The following is a 22,594-nucleotide window of genomic DNA, read 5'->3' on the forward strand; positions in this document are numbered from 1 at the left end:
TAAAAGCTTGTAATAAAGGCGAACTCCAAATTTAAGTTTGAACACTGCTGCTCTGCTTGAGGAAAATAAAAATCTTACAAACAATTCTCTCTGAACAGCAGCAGAAGCAAATAAATCAAACATGATATCAGATTAAAACAATTTATATATTTTATTTATACTAAAAGCACAAAACATGACCCTGTTCTCCACCTTAGTGCTTCCTCTGCATCCACCACAAAGTCATCATCCTTCACTTTAATAAAAAAACATTCACTATTGTGCAGTCGGAAAAAATTGCAGCTTTTTACCGACACTTAACATATTGCACCAGATAATAAGGTTCTATTAGACATAAATAAGGAGTTTTGACACTTGACAAAGTGAACGTAAAACTCCAGGAAGTTTGACATGTGAGCAAATACCTTGAAAAGGTCACCGAGTTATTTGCCCTTTGTGTTGTGATTCTTCTGTACGAGAAGGCCTCAGACGGACAGACGGGAGGTGAACACAATCTCTTTGACAACAAAAGAACACTTGTATAAAAAGTACACTTCAGTATAACTTACCTCCTCCGACAGAGAAGTTTAGCATTGTGGTAAAATATTTACTCACTTATTAGTAACAGCTTCTGCTTTGAAAGATCAATTCTCATGATAAATAATCATAAAATAGCACGTGGGGTTCTTCACTGATCCATAACAAATACTGCACATTTGATATCAACATTTAAGTTAAAACAGGATAAAATACGCAAATAAACACTTTAAAAAATCCATGTGGTTGGATCAAAAACATTCAACGCATCTCCAAGGACATGAGAAAGAAGCTGTGCGGTTAATGGTCGACTTCGGAGTGCTGCTCATGTCCTGAGCAGGTGTTTCTAGGAGTTGCATCATGAACACTTGTAGTGGTACGGTAGAGGAGGAAGGAGCGACGGGTTCAGCTCTCGTACGATCTTGTTCAGGCTGGAGATCTTCTCCTCCAGCAGGTAGTTCTTCTTCTCCGCGATCTTGTGCCGCTGCTCGGTGATCTCCAGAGCCTTCAGCAGCTGATCGTTCTGCACATACAGGTCCTGGATCAGCACGTCTGCTTTGACGTTCTTGTTGAGCTGGAAGAATTAGACGACAAAAGTGTCCGATGAATCCAATATTATAATTTTTTGCAATATCAGTCAAATGTAAACACAATATGATTGTTTAGCTGTAATCAGTGGACTGAAAATCATCCCATAAGAGGCAAAGACATTTTTCCAACTGTGAATTAAATGTCTCTCATGTTGTCTCTTCATTCAAGTGGTTTGATTAAGAAAAATAATGATGGTATTTATCGGCCCATATACGAATAGCGAAGTATAGTTTAAATAAAATACAGTTTTAGCAAAAACTACACCATATTGTCCCCCCCCCCCACACACACACACTTCTGAATATCTAAATAAACTCTTCTGTGGCCATTTGTACAAAGTACATCTTCTATAACCTGAGCACTTTTGAAAATCAAAACAGATGTTTGATTTATTTTTCTTTTAAGTCATTTTAGGGAAAATGCAGAATTATGTATATATAATATAAATTGAACTGAACTACAAATAAAGTTAGTGTTATTATTATTATATAACTGACCTGTTCCCTCAGTTGAGAAACCTTCTCCCTGAGCAGCAGCTTCATGTTGTGCAGCGACAGTTCAACTTCTCTCATCCTCTCCTCCATGTTCTTCATCTTCCTCTCCCTGTCATCCTGGTGATGAGACGGAGAACATCATCAAACGGCTGCAAATGTGATAAAATGATGATATATTTTGAATCTTCTTTACTTTGAGTCGGTGTAAATTGAAATATTCTTCAGTCAGAAACAACATAAAGACCAAATTGTTGTGAACTAGATGCTTTATTTTGTCTTTAATCCTGCATTTAGTGAGTTCTAGCACATTTCTAAAAGGAGATGATAATACACTAGAAAAATAAATAAAATATAAATAGGTATAAAATGTATTCCAGATACCTACAAAGAATAATTTAATGCACAAATAAAATAAACGCTTACATGATTCTACTAAATAAATAACAAAATAAATCAGATATAATTCAGGTGAATCTAAACATGGTGCAAAAAAAATTAAATAAAATAGATTCACAAACCAAAACATAGATATGACTATAATAGATTCACATTGTACTCTTGACACACTACTGGGGAAAAACAATGATTTGGCTCATGTGGAATTTCTAATAATAAAAACCTGATAAACATTCAAAGTTTAACAGTCATGTGATGAGTTTGATCGCTCCAGATTTAAGAAAAAAAAACACAACCCTGGAACTTGTGATCTACTTTGGTCGTGCAGCAGCAACACAAACGGCAACACACAGATCCAGACGACAAAATATCAAAATCGACAGGTAGCCTGAAGAAACATTCGACTGTGTGCGTCAGAGGAGAAATACACACATAAACAAAACAGACACAAACAGGGAGAAGCTGGTACATTCATTAAGAAATAAGCCGAAACCCTGACTGGACACACACTGTCACACACTGAAATTGCTTGATTGTTAGAAAAGGCTCAGAAGACTGTTAGGCACTAGCCTCGATGATCACAAGGCAAAAAGTTTGGAACCAGATTCAACCTCGGAGGATATTTGATATATAAATAAACCCTGTCTCAGTAACAACAAGTGCAAAACAGAATATTCCCAGAAAATGTACCCTGTGTTTAAAGGACTCCCTGTAATCAACAATTAAAAAATACACGCAGATGTTACATTTTCAACGGCATGTCTTACAAACATGACATTTTCAATGGTAATGTCATTATCTTAATGGAAATCCCATAGGGTTTTTCCTGTGTTTTCCTGCCACCTGGCAGCAAAGAAATACAATTACACTTTCAGGCCTTTTTCAAATCAGGCACATTTGCTCACAAGCTCCTATAAGGATGCAGAGAGGGCTGACGCTTTGTGCTCCGGTCGGATATTATTGCTCCGAGCAGAGCAGAGGAAGAGCAGAAAGCAGGGGAGAGCAGTCTCCGAGGCAAGAGAGGATTAAGCAGGGAAAGACGCTGGGGTTACAATCCACCGATCCGCCGGTAGCTGTCTGCGTGAGCCGCCCGCTGCTCCGGCCCCTGGAGAGAGAAGGTAGGTTCACTTCACCGGAGCTCAGACCACTCCTCTAAAAAACAACACAGGGGCCATAGGCCACAGGCTAAAGGGGCGAACACACACAAAGAAGTGTGGTCAATACTAAATGAGATTAAGAAATATGAAATAATGATGATAATGATAATAATGACAGATAAAACCATGAAACTGTGAGAGGATCTAATCAAATCTTTGTAACCAAGAGTCACATTAATAACGTGACTGTTTGTTCACGGTTACTGGTTGTAATCATTAGTTCTGTCCATACTGGAGAATAAAGAGATTTCTTCTTCAAGCATCTTCTAAGTTCATTGTTTCTTAGCTGAAGGACAAAAACACAATAGTAAACAAAGAATAAACCTCCTTCATTCTAAGTTTATGATAACTAGGTTTCATACTGTGAGATAAAATGACACAACAAGATGTCAGGTGCGGTTAAAATACCCAATGTGATAACCCAGTAAACCTGGATGAGCTACATCTCCCTGATGGAAAGGGACAGACGTTCGTGCAAATGGTGACAAATGGAAACCAGTGGACCACACCCAGACGATGATCACACATCACTTCACACACCACTTCAGTCCCCAGACAGTTAAACTAAATACAGGCAGTGAGATCAGGGACAGGACAGCAACAACAACACACAGGCACTGCAAGCTAAATACCAAACCCAAAAAGTAAACGCTACACACACACACACACGACACAAGATGAAGACAAACAGGTGCAGAGGCGGATGTGAGACAATCACCAAAAACAAGGAGCACGGCAGAACCAGCAGGAAAACAAGGGAATGGAAAATAACAATATCACACTCAGCTCAGGTGTTTGGAAAAATCCCTCAAATTTAATATTATTTGCTATAGATTTTAATTCTTGAATTTACTTTTTGTGATAATAGCAGTAATTGAAACGTTAAACACCTGAATTGAGTGATGATTTTCATGTGGACAGTTTTCTAAACCAGAGTGACAGAAATACAATGGGTGTATTTACATTGAACTCCCATTATATCCTGAAAAACATCTACAACATGAGATGCACCTCCCTCTCATGATTATAAGAACAAACAGCCGAGATGTGATGAAAAGAAAATAATAACGGTGGAAGAAAAATGGCAGGAGATGAACATAAAACCAAAACCATGCAGCGATGTAATGGTCTTCAGGGGCTAAAATATCAATTACACACCAGGAGGGGTCAAAGTCTCACAGCACACACTGGTTGGTTCGAATGCAACAACCCTCATCTTCCTATGCAGCAGGTTTTCATGCTTATCTGTTAAATGTCAATATACCTGTGTATATTTGCTCAGCTCTGGTGTCAGCGAAGGTTCAGGCGGAACAGTACCTGCATGTTGTCCGGCTCGTCACCTCGGTGTTGTCCTCGGGGAATCCGGTGAGGGGACGGAGGCAGAAGTCCGACTAAGTGAGCCTGGAAGCTCTGGACACAGCAAAAAACAACGAGGACAGATGTATGAAGTGACTATTTCAAACTCCCCTGTATCAGATGCACGGTTACTTTTGATTACTTCACAAAGTAAGAGGGGAAACGTGGGTATCCCAATGTACCTCGAGCAGCTGTGTGGACAGTCGAGCCATTTGGGCTTTGAGCGCCTCGTTCTCCTGCTGAAGGCTCTCCAGCTCCGTGTGTCCTCGTCCAGCTTCACATCCCTGAAACCAATGTGCGTACAGGAATTAGAATTTTAAGAGGATTCCACATGTTAAAAAACACAACAACAGGTTTACAACATGCTCTACCTTGGTCTGTTCCTTTTGTGCCTCGAGCTCCTGCTTCAGAGCGGTGTTCTCCTGTTCCAGAGCTTTCACCAGCGACGACTGACTGGGATGTCTGTGCTGCTTCATGGACAAGATGGTGGCATCGAGCTGACGGACCTGGAGCAGAGAGTAAAAGGGTTTCAGTTAAGTGACGGGGAGAGACACAGGAGGTATTTAAAGTTACCGTCAGTTGCTCAGCTCACCTTCTCTCTGGACTGCACCATGTCTCCTTTAATGTTCCGCACTTCTGCCTGAAGCCGCTCGTTCTCGTGCCTGAGCAGCTGCTGCTCCTGTTCCATCAGCCGGGACATCTCGTCCCTGTACAGCTTCCTGCTCGGGCTCTGCAGACCACCAGAGTGCATCGCCATTTCTAAAACATGGTTCTGTGACAAAACGAAAAGGCAGAGGTCAACTCCTCTGAACACGGATGCAAATGGATCCAGATAAATGGGCAGATCCAGGATTTTCTTTTCAGTGTCTTTAACATGACGAGACAGAGTGTCTGAGCTGTTTCAGCTATCGTTTACATATGTTCAGTAAGAACGTTTTAATGCCACACCCTCTCATTTCCCCCAATTGAGTGTCACATAGTTACAGATCTCTATATATGGACAAGATATCTGCAAAGATATAAGAGATGGCAAACATCTTACTTTATCGTTGGAGTTCTGCAGCCGTTTGTGGAGGACGGTGACTTCACGTTTGAGGGAGTCCCGCTCCTTCTGCAGAACACGGACGTCGGCCTTGAGACGAGAACTTTGATGGTTCACAGCCTGACAAGTTTCATCCACTGTCTTCACCTAGAGAAGAAAGAATAGACAAGAACACATTTTAACAAAAAGGTATCTCCTGCAGTGGCTGAACTCAAATAAATGGTCTAACATAAAAGTGAATGTGTGGTTGCAGGAGGAGCTCACCCGCTCTTGAGCTTTGGCGAGCTGGTTGCGGAGGCCCTGAGTCTCCATGTCCACACTCCTCCGCTCCTCTAGCACATGGCTGAGCTTATTCTCCACAGAGTCCAACTTGACTGCCTGAGAAGAAGACGAGTGGAACTTTAATTTAAAAACTACTCGGTAAACTTTACTGCTGAAGCTGGATCTCAACAATACATCTCAGGTGCTTGAAGGCCACAGAATAATCAACTTCACTTGCGTTCACTGGGAAATCAAATGAATAAGGTGCTTTCTCTTTGTGTCTGTGCTTTGATTGGGTTGATGTGACGTGTCCACGGCCTCGTTCTCACCTTCTCTCTGAGGTCATACAGCTGCTGGGACAGCTGGGAGTTCCTGTCCTCCAGCTGTGCAGTGTCCTCCAGAGCTTTGGTCAGCTCTGCCTCCAGTGAAGACACACACGCCGCCAGCTAACACAAACAGCCACCGGTTAACTACCCACTACGACAACCACGTAACCTCCACGACCATCCTTTTATAAAACGTAGTTCACCTTGTTTTTATCTTCAGCGGGGAGCACCTCCCTCCTCTTCTTTTCCTTCATCAGCTCTGCCAGCTGCTGTCGTAGATTCTCCTTATCAGCGATGTTTTGGAAATGTCTCTCCGACAGGATCCCGTTCTCACCCTCGAGTTGTTGGCCTTGCAAAGTCAGCTCCGCAATCTGCAGGAGGACATAAATGGACATCTCATGACACCGTTCTGAATGAAGTCAGACATCCAGCAAAAGACACATGTTGCATGTAAAGTACCTGGTTCTGGAAATGTTCTGCTGCCTTATGAGCTGCGCCCTTCTCATTCCTCAAGTGTTCCAAAGTTCGTCTGAAATCAAATTCATGGAATGAAAAACAATATCATTTTACACAACTCATTAAAAATCCACTGACGAGAGGAATTGAAAATAATATTTGGCATTTCTTACGTCAACTCCCCCTGGGCCTCCTTCAAGTCCTGCTCCTTCAAAGCAGCGATTTTCTGCCTCAGCAGAAGGTTTTCTTCAGCCAGACGACAGGCCTCAGATCTACAGACAGAAAACAAAACGTTACACAAAATCTGAAAAATGGATTCTAACAAGCTACATTCAAAACAGGACCAACAGAGTCTCCAAGATTCGTTTCACTACATGTTGATTAAAAGCAGCTTCTTCTAGCAAATACACACATTGAACTTGCGGTTTCTTCTTTTCTTTGCATCACACAGAGGTTGAGGGGCGTTAGGACACTAATCACAGGCAGGAGAAACACTGTGTGTGTGTTTGGGAACAAAGGGAGGAGCGCTCCTCATATCACCACCAGGGACGGGACCAGGAAAAGCCACAGGATACACGGGAGGACGGGATCCTAGTAGTTCTGCACGTTACCTATGGGCCTGCGTTGTTTCATCTAATGTCTGCGACTTGTCCTGGAGCTCTGTGACGGCTCTGCGGAGTTTGGAGTTCTGCTTCTCAAACTCCTCACAGCAGTTCTCCAGGTCACTCACCGCCTGAACCTTGACCTCCGGCGAATCCTCGCCCGTGGGGCTCTGCGATCGCCCGGCGTCTGGATGCATCGCTGAGAGAGTCTCATACTGCAGCTCCAGTTCGCCAAGCAACCCTGACAGCCGGGTGTTCTCCTCCCTCATCCTGCTGATCTCATCCACTAGGGAAAGCTGCTCATCTTGAAAATCATGGAAAATGTTCATCCTGCTTTCGAGGCTCCAAACGCTCTTTTCAAGTTCACAGTTTTGCTCCTTCAGTTTGGCATTTTCACACATGCAATCCTCATATCGAATCTGAAGATCTGTCATTTTTAAGGCCTTTATCTCGAGCCCTTTGACGTGCTCCATTAGCAGAACCATTTTCACTTTGAGGCTGTAGTTTTCCTCCAGAACCTGGTGGCCCATTTTGATCTTCTCAGTGTTATGAGCCAGGAGACTCTCGAGTATTTCAGTCTTCTGTTGGAGCAGAGAAATCTTCTCGTGCAGAAGAACGTTCTCCTCTGTGGCAGTGCTGTACAAACCCTGGAGTTTGGGGTGAGAGGCGTCCGGGTTCTCACAGTCACCATCTTTATCCAGACGCTGCAGACAATCATGTGAGCAGTCAGCGCGCTCATCTCTTTTAGTGGTTAAATGTTCACAGTCCGAATCTGAAACCAATTCAGCTTCCTGTTTATAACGGTTTGAGTTATTTGGTAAAACCTCAGGATCCTCCAGAGACAGTTCACCAGGGTCACCTGTCTCCCGCAGCACCGGCGGTTCAGCCACAGTCTCGTGACAGGGCTCATCTTCGTGGGAAAAGCTTCCTGAGTCGTCTTGAGGTTTGGACTCATCCCCACATGATGCACAGGATGTTTCTTTCTCACCGTCTTCATCAGAGTCCTCGTCTTCAAACACCTCAAGCGATGAGGCCGCTTCACACTGCCTCTCTACGGAAACAGATTCTTTTTTGTTATCGAAACTCCTATGATTGGAGTTTGTTCTTTCTTCACTAAAAAGTCCAGTTTCTGTGGAACAACAGCTAACACGAGCGTCGTCTTCAGCTTCGTCTGGGTTCAAATCTCCAGTTTGACAATCAGAAACAACTTGATCTTCACTTTCTTCACCGATATCCTCAGTCTGAGCCATTTGATTTTCTTGTTCTTGGTCCTCAGAGTCACCATCGGTAGCAGTGACCTCATTATCATATTCCTGACAAGCATTTAGGACATTTTCAGGGACTATGTGCTCAGCATCAAGTCTATCAATTACATTCTCATCCAGAAAAGGTGATGAACAAACTAGTTCTTGATTAGAGGACTCAACAAAGTCATCGATCTGGTTTTCAGGTGATGGACAAGTTTTCTTGTCTTCACCAGAATAATAAATACTTTCTCTAATGTTTTCATTTTCCTCTGTAAATGTGACTAAATCATTTAATCTCCTCATTTCTGTTTTCTCATCCTTTTCCATCGAGGTTGAAACCTGATCGAGTTCCTCCTCTAGCTCTTGAATTCTTCTCGTAAACATCTCTCTCTCTGCTGTGAGATCGTCTTTGTCATTCTCAACTCTATCTTTTAACTTCTCCTCGAGAACAGATGCATGTTCCTGTAGCTCCTTCCTTTCAAGTTCGAAGTCCTCAGCCGCCTGTTTAAGCAGCAGCTCCAGCTCCTCGATCTTCATCTTCAAATCGTCTCTCTCCGTCAACAGTCCAATCCGCTCCGCTATCTGAGCCTCAGAAATCCCCAGCATCTCGTTGTAACTGGCCTCAAGTTCTAACTGGTTGCTGAGATGCTCTGTCCTCTCCTCTTTGAAATCCTCCACCGTTTGATTCAACAGGAGCTCGGCCTGCAGAGCTTTGGACTCAGACTGAGCAAGAAGCTCGTCCTTGAGTCCCAGGCTTTCCTGGAGACGGTTATGGAGGTCGTTCAGCTGCATGCTGAGCTCTATCTCTTTTGTTTGGGCCAAACTTATGAAGTCATCCAGTTCGTTCTGCAGTTGCTGGTTCCCGGCGATCAGTTTGTCCAGTTCTTCCTCATGGAGACTCTCAAGCTCACGTCGTTCTTTGTTCCACTCTCCATTCAGGCTCTCTCTCTCCTTCTCCATTTCCTTCTCCATCAGTCGTCTGTGCTCCTCAGCATTTTCAAGGGCCTCTTGCATCTGTGCCTCCCAGTGTCGCCTCTGCTCCTCGTGGCTTTCAGAGAGCGCCCTCAGCTCACGTTGGTAGTGCTGATCGAGTTTCAACACGTCGGCCTGAAAACGCTCTGCGACCAATTCTTGATCACCCGAGAAACGCTCTTCCACTTCTTTGATTCTTTGGGTGAAGCTGATCTGGATTTGCATCCTGCATGTGGTTATTCAATGAATGTTACAGCAACAGGATTAAACTCTTACTTGTATAATGTCAACAATTCTGGACAAATACATTTGAGCTTATTATAAGAGGAATAGTCCAGTATTTCATAAAGTGCACTTCTTTCCTGCTTAGACTTAAAGTAGATAAAACAATACCATGCCCTGTCTTTACAGTAAACAGAGCAAGGAGATCTTAGCTTAGTATAAACACTGGAACAATGAGTTAAAGGAAACATTGCAACATAGCACAGAACCAAAAGAACAAATTCGAATTTGTAACTCAACAAGAAAGCGCAATAAATCAGAAATGTTCCTGTAAACGATGTACCCTTAAGAAGTTACCATGAGATTAATGAAATTCACCGAAGCCTCACCTCTCCTGAGCCATGTCATCTCGCAGCTTGTCCAACATGCTGCTGAGTAGGTTCCTCTCCTCACTGTGCTTTGCAGTGCGCTCCTTCATGGCCTCTCGGTGGCTCTCCTCCAGAAGAGCCCTCTCCTCCGCCATTGAGTTTTCAAGTCTCTTCTCCATGTCCTCTCTCTCCGTCTCGAGCTTCTCCTTCTCCTGGTTCAACCGGTCCTCGAACATCCCTTCATAATCCTCCTCCAGCTGCAGCCTCTCCCTCTCCCACTCCTCCTTTAGCCTTTTCTCTTTCTGCTCAAACTGCTCTTGTAACTGCGACCTCTCCTCAAGGATTCTTTGGAGCAGCGTGTCTCTGTGGTGCTCCTGCAGCCGAGCTCGCTCCGTCTCCCACTGCTCTCTGAGCTTGCCGTCCTTCTCTTCATGTTCCTTGACGAGTCTCAGCATCTCCTCCTCCAGCAGCACCTGCAGAGACTCATTATTCTGCTCATCCAGCTGAGCTCTCTCCTTCTCCCACTGCTGCGTGAGTCTCTGCACAAACGCCTCCTGCTGCTCCTCAAACCTCAACCTCACCTCCTCTAGTTTCGCCCTCAGTTCAACCTCATGTCTCAGCTGCAACTGTTCCTTCTGGGTTTCACACTCATCTAAGAACCTCTTCTCCAACTCGGCCCTCTCTTCCTGCACGTTCTTCATCTCCTCTTCCAGTCGGGCTTTAGAAAGTTCCACATGTTCTTCCTCGAGTTTCTTCATCTCAGCAGCGTGTTGTTTTCTCAGAACCTCGATCTCAGAGTGATGGATTTCATCTGCCTCAGACTGTTCAGCTTCAAGGTTCTTCAGCTGCTCCTCCAGGTCAGCGGTGTAAGTGTGGGCCTCCAGCAGCTGTTGCCTGAGGTTTCCCACTTCCTCCTCTTGCAGCTTTTCCAGCTCTTCCCTCTCCTCGGCCGGCCTCCGCTCCAGGCGGCGTCGCTCCAGCTCCACTTGCTCGAGCTGGCTCTGGAGCTCCTGTGAGTGGATCTGAACGCTGGCCAGCTCTTCCCTCAAAGCCTGGACCTCCTGCTGGTACTGGAGAGCTGCGAAGGAGTTCTGGTCCTGCTGAGTCGCCCTCTGCTGGTCGACCATCGTATCAAAATCATTGATCTGGAGAAATAACAAATGTAGATGAATTAAGGGAGTAGGTTAACATTTTGGGAATTACATTGAATTGCTTTCTCACAGATTTTCATTTTAATATTCAAATGTTATTTCACTGCCAGAAAGAAAACGGTTTGAGGCACCGGAGTTATAGAGCCATATGCTTCAATTCACACTACTAATATTGCATCAATGTCTCTACTCGATATCTTCTAAATGTACCTTGGTTTCCAATTGGTTTCGCAGTTCCTCCATTTCCTGAAGGTGCTGCTCCTTCAGCTGCTCCATCATCATCTCAGCCTCCAGACTCATGCTGAACGGCTGAACATCCTCAGAACCGAGGCCTGAATTAAAAAAGTCAAATTAGAAGTTTTTCGCTGTGACTCGTTTCAGTGCAAAACCTCAATGTTTCACAATGAAAAGTTGTTATTGCATTAATTTCTCAAGGGGTTCATTTGAAGTAAACGTAGTGTAACTGAACCTGGATCAGACTCCATGCCGGGACTTTTGCTCTCCAGCTCTTCAGAAAGCGGTTTGTTGCAGGGCTGAAGAACTCGACCAAGACTGTGGAACTCGTGCAACTCGGACTGGAGCTCGTCGATGCGATCCTGCAGCTCCTATAACAAAAAGAAACATGTTTGAAAAATAAGTAATTCCAACACTTATATCACCATCACCACTTGTTTCTGTATTCACAAACAGGAAGAAAAGGTTACCCTGCACTGGGCTTCATGGCCACTGCTTAGATTTCTAATACGTTCCTCTTGGAGGAAGAATTCTGCACTGCCAGGGTCCAACTCTCCAAACTAAAGAAAATATAAGCAGACATCATACAATTAGAAACAGCAATAGATCAATAAAGAGCTGTTCAAAAAAGGACAGAAACATAAGTAAGCATGTTCTACCAAAAAGTCAGTTTAATGAAATGCAGTACAGTATGTAGATTCAAAAAATGTGTCTGTACCTTTTCTTTCATTACGTTCTCCAAACTTGTCTGAAGCTTTGAAATGTGACTTTGAGCCTCTACTAGTTTGTCTGTGCTGTCCAGCAGCTCCATCTCAAGACGTCGGTTTTCCTGGAAGATACAGATAACATGACATTGGTTAGTTCACGCAAATCAATTAGTAAAGACTTAAAAGAAATGAATATAGAGGTCCACAGTACATTATAAACATCACTAAAGATCCTTGTGGTACCTTCACAGAAATGGAGAGGTGGTCTCGGAGAAAAGATTCATCCTCCCTGATCTTCTTGAGCTCGGCCTCCAGCTCCTCTCGCTGCAGGCCGGCCTGCTGCTGGATCTGGTCCATCTCCTGCATCAGCTCTGATCGCACTGCTGCAAGCTTCTCTTTCTGCTCCTGCTCAAGCTTCCTGCAACAGAGAATCCACAATGTCTCAATATTCAAACATGCAATATTCAACACAGATTCAGACATACTGGCTATGTTAACATGGCCTCTGGTTGAAATCACCTTAGTTTATAAGACCATGATAAGATATTATATTTACCTGAGCTTGAGGGTATTCGTGTGCTCAATCGCAGAGTGATGCTCGTCCACCTCAGTGGCGAGTTGAGTTTTCAGCTTTTCTGCTTTTTCCAGGTCGGATCGGATTTTCTCTTTCTCCCTCAGTTCCCTGTCTACGCGTTCTCTGATAGGACAAAACAACAATAATTGTAAAAACCAGATGTACGCAACATGAAAATCCTAAATGAACAACCTCACAAATCACAATCATCTTGAGTAGATAATTTATCTTGTTATTTGGCATATTTATGATTATTCTGAATGTAGTTATTCAAATATTAGCAAAGAGCTGCTTTACACTTATGACCCGTACTCACAGGAGGTGTCTGATCTCAGCTCTGAAGCTCGCCAGAGCCGCTTGGTGAATCCCGTTCTTAGTAACGAGCAGCTCGTTTTCAAGAGCCATGGTGAGATCTCCAAGACTCAGCTTGCCATCTAGGTCGAAATTCAAAGCCTGGAAAAAACGTTTACTTGGTAAAAAAACTTTTAAAACGGCACAAACATTATCACATGCTTTCTGTCATTGGTTGTTAAAATAATACTAAAGATAATTATTGTCCACAGCCCTAACTATAAGAGCTGTACCTGCAGGATCTCAGTGCTGTTTTCAATGCCTTCGTCTATCCAGGCATCCAGAATGTATTCAGCTGGAGTGAAACCGGTTCCGTCATCAAGGGTGGAGAAGAGACGCATGCCGATGGTGCTGGTCAACACAGAGGAGGTGGCTATCCTACGGCCTCCTTCATCAAACGGCTGCGTGGAGGGAAAGACTGTTAATCTCCGAAAAACGTCACTTAATCTTTAATTATTCAATTAAATAGAATCTAGAAGGGAATCATTATTTTGTCAACCATCAATTTCGCTCTAAGTCACTTTTTTATTTCGCAGCAATTTGTGTAAAAACTCTTTAAAACAATTAATTAACAAGGGAATTGTGCTCACAGTAACTAGGTAGAACTGCGGGGGGGTGGGGGGGTGTACCTGAGTAGAGTGGTGTCTTTTCAGCTGTCTGTAGGGCGTGGAGGCGGAGGGTGTGGGGGGTTTGTTGTGGTTTACAACCCTGGATACGAGCTCCTGAACGTTCATAACCCCTCCGCTAGTTAGACTCTGGAGGAAATCCTCATTTATCTGAAAGGGAACAGTAGGTTTTCATTACATCAACGGTAATGAGAGAGAGAGAGAGAGAGAGAGAGAGAGAGAGAGAGAGAGAGAGAGAGAGAGAGAGAGAGAGAGCGAGAGCGAGAGCGAGAGCGAGAGCGAGAGCGAGAGCGAGAGCGAGAGCGAGAGCGAGAGCGAGAGCGAGAGCGTGTCAGTGTCATCCAAGGAAAACAAGTAAACAAGGCAATGTGAGAGTGTATGTAAAATATATCACATGAATTTAAACCCTTTTTTGAACCAGATTGCATTATAATACAAATGTAGTGTAAAGCTATAGCTACCCACATTGATTTGAAATCTTTTTAAGTATTACTGAGATTGCCGTCTGCCCTGAGAGAGAAATGTCTTCTCCACTGAGTCTCGAACTAACCTCCAGGCCCAGATGTTCACAGACAGCGAGGAGCTCCGTGGGGTCGGCACATCTGTCCCAAGGTACGTTCAGCTCCTCACAGGCTTCACGCAGCCTCTCCTCCAAGCAGGTCGGCAGAGGAACGACAGATCCCCGAGGTGTGCTCGGCTCATCGGGGTTCCACAGGTGCATCTGGCCTAGACGCAAGAAAACAGACGGTGACTGTTTACTGACAGCATGAAGAAAATTTTTTAAACATTTTTTTTAAATACAGCTTCTTTGATGTACCTTCTGCCTCATACTCCTCCGTGTTGGATTCGTGGGCATTCCAGCGCTGTAAGAGACAAACAGGAAATTGAATAAAGAAATGACCAGATCAATCTCCTGTGACAATCTGCATTTTAAGTTTATAAATGAGGCCAGGTCGAATCCGGGTGCAAGGGGGGGGGGGCCTGGAGTGTGTCACAAAACAACACAGGAGCTTTTGTGATGGCATGAGGCCTGAGAGAGGGGGGCTGGGGTGGGGGTGTCAATTGGTAAATCAGGGTTAATGGAAAAATGCGTCATGGATGGAGAATTCTTCAATTTCCTGTCAGACACAGACATGACCAACAATTCTTACCCCAACTTTTATGAATACAAGCACAGGACAAATTATAATCTTATCACCCATAATTTTTGACAGCTGGAAAAACTGGTGCTGAAAAGGGCTAAGATATGATAGAGAGCTTGGATATGTAATGAGGTCTATGGTCAAATTGTTTTCTTAATTAAATGAAATAGTATAAAAGGTTTGCAAGTCCCACAGAAAGATTTAAAGATAAATTTAAAACTTCTTTTAATTGAAAGTCTTTGCACACATCTCCAAAAGCAACAAATATGAAAGAAGGGGGGGGGGGGGGGGGGGTTCCACTGGGTGTGACCCGCTGCTCTCCAGCCCAGTACCCGGCGTGGCCGTCTATTGTTTGGCAAGTAAACGGTGACTGAATGAAGAACAGATGGGATTCTGCAAGTGGCGTTTTGATACATGGTGTATAGGCATCCGGGAGGGTGGGGGTGGTGGGGCTCATTGTTTCTCTTTCACGGCCAAACTCCCCCTCCTCCTCCTCCTCCTCCTCCTCCTCCTCCTCCTCCCAGAGCGCCGGGCCTGTCGCTCTGTGGCAGAGCACCCCTGACCCAGCCCCATCTGCCGGCCCCAGGGCTGGACATGGTAGCATTGTCACAACCTAGATTAGTCAACACCAAGACACGCTTCACTTCAGGGTCTCAGATAGTGTTTGTCTTGGCGCTGGCCGGCCGGCCTCTGGGGCGGAGTCACAGACAACACACGGAATATTAACACATCCATCCACACACAGACACACACACAAACACACATATACACAAGCTGAACTGGCCGTCATTGTGGTGTTTTGTTGACCAGTCGTTTCTTTGTCGAGATTTATTCTGCTTCCTTCAGCAGATCCACTCTTCAACACCAATATAGAAAATGGCTCAGTTGTCTTAAACCTAACACTAAAGTCGTAGAGGTCAGTACTTCGTAACCTTACACGTTTTTATTATTTAATAACTTTAATACTTTAATAACAAACTAAATGAGTCATTTAGTCCGCAAATGTTGAAGGCCAAGATGATGCATCCAACAAAAGGTAAAATAAGCAAATGTTCAATATTTCAGAAGCTGGAAGTAGTAACTGCTGACACCTTCTCTTATTAGTTACATAGGCTACAGATAAATTAAATAAATAAAGTATCAATAAATATCAACTTCATTTTCAGAGCAAAATGTGAATTCTTGCAGGAATTTCCAGCAGCAGGTCCTTGATGCTCAGACAGAGTGTGAGCGGAGGCTTCCTCACAGATGTCAAACAACTCAGCAGTGAGAGCTGGATTAAAATAATCCAGAAGATCAGGCAGAGGAGCCACGCAGAGAGTTGAGCTGTTCAAACTAATGCAGTGTGCAACTGTCACACTTAAAGCTGAGCAGACTTAGGGACACATTTAATGTCAATTTTAAATAAAAAGGAGGACAGATGACAGCAACCACTGGGAATATCAACTATAAACACTTCAACGTGAACCCGTCTCAATCTTTATCAGCTGAACTCTGATCTGCTTGGACATGATGGGCAGTAAATTCCTGGATTGCTGTTGTGTAGCGTTGTCAACCAGCGGATACACACAGCGCAACAGTGACTCCCATAGAAACGCTTTGTGAAACATTAAACTGACAAAACGGCCCCGATGCTACACAAACATTGCGGATGCATCTTGTTGACCTAAGGCTTATCGAGCTGTAATTATCCTCACACCGTGACATTTACAGCCAGAACAATTTTATGCAATGACCAGAGCTCTGTGGATCCTGCGTTGGAGCGTCTACGTTACATTTCAGGCTCTACCCTGCATACCTCTAAGCTGATTAGCTCAGAATAACGCGTCACCACCAGGTCTTTGGCTGCAGAGGAACACAGAACATCCAAGGACGGAAGGCCGATAAGGATCCGAGCGTCTGGAGGTTCAGATCGGGAGCCGGAAAAAGACTTAGACCTTTACCTCACGTTTCCTCGGAACGGCTGAGTCATAGTTGTCCTCCAGATCCTCTCCCTGCGCTGGGTTCACGTTGATAACTTCAGATAAGTCAGAAATAGGCTCCACTAAGTCGGGCGTGGAGCGGCGGCCGTAACGTTTGCTGCCCTTCACAAACTTTGGTTGGATCTCTGGAGACTCTGAGGGGAGAGAGTGAGAATGAATTGAATATTAGATTGGATATACACAGGGATTCTGCAGTTGAATTCAATTTAATATTACAAACTTTGAATATCTCAGCATGCACTTAGCATTTCATTTGAGTACAAAGCCGTGGAGACAAGATTTATTATCTATTATTTCCCTTCACTCCCAGTATTACCGATAATTTCTCTTTATGCAATAATTGAATTTAAAGTTATCTGGATCTGAAAAAGAAGCAGAAGATAAATGGCTGAATTAAACAATGAGAAAGTACCATTTAAGAAAAAGCATGCTTTGTTTTTGCTAAAATTGACAGGATGAGCTTATTATGAATATGAGCAGTATAACACAGTTTGCTACAGGTCTGATGGTGCTGAGATTTCCAGAATTAAAAATGGTTTAAATACTTTCAAAGGCCTTTGAAAGACAGTGCTTTTCAAAACCTAAAGACTTCCTGTTACATACAGGGAGTATTATCAGCTGTAGACTCCAGCAACTACTTCTCCAAAAGAAGTTACTTCTCCAAAAGTGGTAACAAAAAAAGTCTCTTGAATCAACAATCATCGGATTTGCTTCAGTGAAACAGAAAGTACATTTTTCACTATAAGCGCCCGGTCAGTTCCCACGCCTCAGACCAGGCCGTGCCAATGTGGCAACCATGACGGTGCAAACAGTTCAGCCGACGGCTAATTGGTTTGGGCCGACCCTTTTGGCTCAGTGCCTCCTTATGTTCGTTTACAGCTGAATCAGCATTAGTGCTGTTCTACTTATTCAGCCAACACAGTCTCTTTCTCCGCTCTGATGACTTGGTGAATGTAACAGGTTTCTGTAAAGTTCAATAATAACCTGATACTGATATTAAAAAAAAATTCTGTGAGCTCAATCGGACTCTGACGGTGTTTTGTCTCCGGGAACTTTTGAATCCCAACTTTACCTGGTTTCTGGAAAGTTTCCTCTTCTGCTTGAGGCGGCTCGATGGATGATGACAAAACCAGAATGAGTGCGTTCTTGAATTGGTCAAAGTCGACCTGCAACAAGGAAAAAATAAAATAAAGAGACAATGCATTGAAGTAAAGATCAAACTAAATGTGAACTTCTTTGTATAAAATGCAATGCCGAGGATGTGAAGCCAAGTAAAAACGTTCATGAAATTCCTCAGACTGGGTGTAATTCCCTGTGAGGGACGGAGGCTGGCTGTCCCTGGCTGTCCCTGGGTGGAGGAGGGACATCACACTTCAAGAATCAACAGCTGCTAACCCTGAGTATGGAGATTTTCTTTGTGCTGCGGCGGGTGGAGGCTGGAGCGGGGGGGGGTTCTTCTTTTTGACTTTATTGTTGGATGGTAGGTAATCAGTCTGCTGGCCCCCCCCCGCTAATATTCATCCCGCCCACACACGCACTTGTCATACAATAGCCGATCCGTCTGTGCACACGCGTGTAGACATCCAAAACTCCATGCAGACGTGTGGAGGTGAATAGTCTGTAAGTTTCTCATCCTTCTACGGATGATAAAATCGATGTGCTGGAGATTTGCTGAATATAAGTCCATTCATACACATCTGACCAGTGCCCCCCCCCCCCCCCCCCATCTCATACATTTCCACATGGAGCACCCTCCAACAGAGGGGGTGATTATCTGGCTCTGTTGTCCTGACACCTGGGATGATGGGTGCACGTTTCAACAAAGCACCAAAATAAAAGCCTGGAGACACAATGACCTGGATTCTGGAGTGGCTCAGCGCAGGCGTCTGCCCAACTGAAAGGACAGAGGACCCTTCACACACAGGGAAGCCAGGAGGGCACGGCTCACATGTACATCAGAGGAGGAACAATAACTCTCTTGTAGAAAAAACAGTGATGCAGAGGAACCCCCCCCCCCCACCACAGCACGCAAGGCAGCACAAAGACGTGCAGTGACCGATCCTTTCCACGGTTTATCACCCTGACTTCTTTCAGGGTTAGAGGGGGGGAGGGGGGGGCTGAACTCACCCTGGCTGTGAGGCGGTCCTGGTTCTGCAGGAGTGCGTGGAGAAGAGTGGGCGTGGCATCTTCCAGGTGCAGCGACTGGCAGAGGTCCGAGAGCTCCTCCGGCGACAGGGAGCCGCGGCCGCTGGTGTCGAAGGTGTTGAAGAGTTCCTTCAGCTGCTCCTCGTACTGGTCCTGCTCTCGGCCGTCATCCATCCCACAGGACAGCACCCGGCCCTGAAAACAAAAACACCCCCTTTAGAGAATCCCTTCATTACCTTTCAGCTGACGTGACCGTGCAGAGCGACGTACCAGAACATCGCTGGCATTGAACTCCACTGTTACAACGCCAACGATTTTAAATCAGATTAAAAAAAAAGGGGAAAGTCTCCTCGGTCTATATTTACAAGATAGTTTCGTCAAACTACAATAAAAGCTACTCCCAGCCAGAGAGAGAACATGGACGTCAACAGGCTGTTTGTCTGACAGCTCCTTCAGGTGGGGGGGGTGCCGAGCGACTGAGCGACCGACACGCAGCTCCAGCGTCACCAGTGGCCGAGACGCTGCTAATCCAATTAGAATGATTAGACAATCGGGCAAATTGATGGACATGACCACGACTCTCCCTGGACACTGAGCTGGGACATAAATACTCCACCAGCAGAATTTGACATAGCCATAAATTAAAGAAATAGTTTAGTTATTTACAGATTTCTGATTTATTTATAAACAATATCAGCAAAATTAATTAATTTGCATGTAAGACTGGCTTTTTGACACTTAGCGTAATAAAAAAAATAAGTTTTGAAGCTGAACACTGTGTAAATTAGTGACAATGAGCGAGGACAAAGGCAAGAAGGTGGCAGTGAACCAAGTGGAACAAGCAGCAGGGGGACTAATTGAGGAGGTTACACCAGAAACGTCTGCCAACTTGGATTTGGCGACTTGTGGGATCAGTTACACACAGACAGAAATTTTTTTTTGTTCCATCGAATTTGGGACGCCTCATTTCTTCTGTTACTCTGTTTTCTGTCACCGGCTCAACTGAGAGCAAAGCACGAGCAGAAGACTGGAATTCAGAGGAAACCTCCATTCTCTCCAAGCAATAAAAGAAACACAATGATTCCTAATGATCTAAGTGGCTAATTGGTTATTTAAAGAGATGAAGGTGAGAAGTACCCGGAGGTCAAGAAAAAGAAGAGATCAGTTCATCCACCTGATGCTTGAGGTTCACTGACTTGAAATAGAGCTTTAGCCGTCAACTACTTCTATTCTTACTTTACTTTTAATACTTATATTTTAAGCATGACTTCTTCTTATGAGAACATTTCTGCACCAGTCATCATTTTACATGGTGTCAGGTTTTTGCTTTCTAGTGTTTACTGAACTTTAAACTCTCTCTTCAATGCCTTTGTGCTACTTGGTGCTCAAACTTTATTTTAAAGCTTATTCCTTCATATTTGCAAGTTTGGGCCTTTATATATCCAATTCAGTGAGCACCCCCCCCCCACCCGCTCCAGCTTTTCCAGCTGCTCCCGGAGATCCTCGAGGCACTCGGCCAGGTGTCCCCCACACCCCAGACTCGGGGTTCCCCATTCACCACAGACAATAGGCTGTCCACAAAACCCAAATCAGTATTCTGCATCTGCACATTCGAGTGGCTTATGAAACACATTACAAAAAAGCATGGCTCAGCAGAGAGAAATTGGACAAAGTGTCGAGAATTAAAAACAATTTCAGGATATTTGCAAAGATTTGCTCCATCCTGACCCATGTCGGGAATAATATAGCAAAATAAAAGTTAGTGTGATGATTCTCTCCTCAAACTGGTTTTGTGTTGGTGGCCTCTAAGCCAATTAGCCTGGTAGCTCATGCTGCCTGGCCCCTGGTCAGTGGTCCCACAGCTGCTGAGGCCAAAGACTCTCACCAGTCCAGGTCACAAGTATACAAGGTTAATCCTCACACTACCACTGCTTTCACTGGTGCTGGTGGGACTGGTGGCAGATGTCAAACCAAGGAGTAAATAAATAAATACCCAAAAATAAATAGATATTTATTAACCGGCTGTTCTTGTTGGTTATTAAAGTATATAGCATAGGGAGGGACAACGACACAACTTCACAGAGTCGCTTATGAATATTAAATCAAACAGCCTTAAGACCATCATATATTTTATATACATCATATTTCAAATCTATAAAAATAACGATTCTGGAAGTCTCGCTCAATATTTGAATGATTTGGATTATTGAGGTAAAATTATAAACAGTTTTAAGGTTTTCATTTGTCCTTTCACTATAATCTGCTTTAAAAGGGTGATGCATATTTTGTATTATTTGCTTTAATGTCTTTTCTTTACATCACATTAACTCTAATTATATAATTTGATAGATAGATGGATGTGGCAATGTAGATATTGAAAAATACAAATATTTTAAGTGCAAGGTGATTAAAAGACAAATAACCTAAGGAAGAATATTGAATCCGCATATAAATCCAGATTTAAAGATGAATAACTGAAGCTGCACAAGTTGTGCATTAGACACAGGTAGTTAAAACTAAAGCAGATGTTTTAGTTTGAAATAAACTACTTCCAGTTTCATGTGTGAGTTTATAAAAACACTGAGCAGCTTTGTGACCAAACCAGTGAGTGAACCCAGTAAAGAGTGAAGTGTGGACCATGAGCTGAGGAAAGACAGAGTGGAAAACAACCAGGAGAAGTGTCAATCAGATTGAACCTGAAGCTAAGTGATCCAGTCGCTTCCCTCAGTGAAAACACAGTCTAATAAGTGATGAGATGTGATCCAGTGACTCGCAGCTGCACCTGAACGAAGCTCAAACTGTTATGAGCAGCATGCAAATATGTTAAAATCTGGTTTATCTACATTAACCCGGTTCTCAGTGAAGTGTTGTGCTAAGCTAACAATGCTAATCCAGCAGCAGCAGCAGGAGCAGCGCTGGGACTCAACGGTTCGTCCGGGCTTGACTTCATCCCAGGATTTGACCCTAAAAACGGCCTCGGGGGAACTTGAACCAGCGGAGCCACTCACCGAAGTGTCCGGACCCGGGGCGACTGGCGGCTCCTCTCTTCCAGCGGAAAGCTGCGGATGAAACGCGGCCACGAAACAAACTTTTTTTTTTTCAAAACAGGAGCGTCCTCCCGCGCGGGTGAACGCAGCCTCCTCCTCCGCACAGACAGACGGGCAGTCCCCGGTGGGTTTCAGCCCCGTGGAGGCTCGCTAGGTGTCCGGGAGAAGGTGTCGTCTCTGCCGGGGCTGATGGTGTCGGCTGTGTGTCCGAGGCTGTGACATCCTCCTCTGATGGGGAGCGGATTTTGAAAAGCGGCCGGAGGAGGAAGGGGCGGTGACCGGGAGCCTGAGTGGCCACAGCCCGGCCCCCTGTGGACCAGAGCCCCGGAGACACGGAACTACAATACGAGCTAGCGTTTTTTATTTTTTTTTGTTTTATTGGTAACTTGTTCTTATTTCATGTTTTATTGTAAAGCACATGTATAAAATGTATTACTACTATAATCATTATAATGAATATAATATAAAGTTCCTCAATGATAAATTGAGCAGAAGGTCAGGTTTAAAGAAAGGGAATTTGGACAAAGCAAAAGACTTTCATGTAAAAAAAAAAGTCAAATATAATAAGAAAAGACGAGATAATATCAGATAAGATTAAATAACATAAAATAATGTAAGATAAGACAAGA

The 22,594-nt window shown here is 44.1% G+C and overlaps 1 protein-coding gene across 4 annotated transcripts; it reads right to left on the reverse strand.

The window, feature by feature from the left end:
- Nucleotides 1–578: 578 nt before the first annotated feature.
- nin (ninein (GSK3B interacting protein)) lies at nt 579–22,193 on the reverse strand. 4 transcript variants are annotated; one of them, XM_062397746.1, is made up of 29 exons: nt 21,927–22,193; nt 18,901–19,113; nt 17,846–17,939; nt 16,735–16,907; nt 14,467–14,512; nt 14,200–14,375; nt 13,653–13,799; nt 13,257–13,424; nt 12,989–13,125; nt 12,655–12,795; nt 12,342–12,516; nt 12,110–12,220; nt 11,862–11,951; nt 11,627–11,762; nt 11,368–11,489; nt 10,028–11,151; nt 7,207–9,642; nt 6,769–6,867; nt 6,599–6,668; nt 6,343–6,510; nt 6,143–6,259; nt 5,817–5,930; nt 5,553–5,699; nt 5,103–5,282; nt 4,882–5,016; nt 4,693–4,794; nt 4,472–4,564; nt 1,605–1,718; nt 579–1,090 (listed from the first exon to the last, which is right to left on the reverse strand). In XM_062397746.1, the coding sequence occupies exons 2-29, from the start codon at nt 19,090–19,092 to the stop codon at nt 875–877; spliced, it is 7,023 nt and encodes a 2,340-aa protein (XP_062253730.1). In that variant the 5' UTR covers nt 19,093–19,113; nt 21,927–22,193; the 3' UTR covers nt 579–874. The 4 variants fall into 4 exon arrangements, with proteins under 4 accessions (XP_062253730.1, XP_062253733.1, XP_062253731.1 ...); XM_062397749.1 differs by lacking the exon at nt 7,207–9,642; XM_062397747.1 differs by lacking the exon at nt 6,143–6,259.
- Nucleotides 22,194–22,594: the final 401 nt, after the last annotated feature.

Source organism: Platichthys flesus, chromosome 10 (assembly GCF_949316205.1).
Source record: "Platichthys flesus chromosome 10, fPlaFle2.1, whole genome shotgun sequence".
NCBI lineage: Eukaryota > Metazoa > Chordata > Actinopteri > Pleuronectiformes > Pleuronectidae > Platichthys > Platichthys flesus.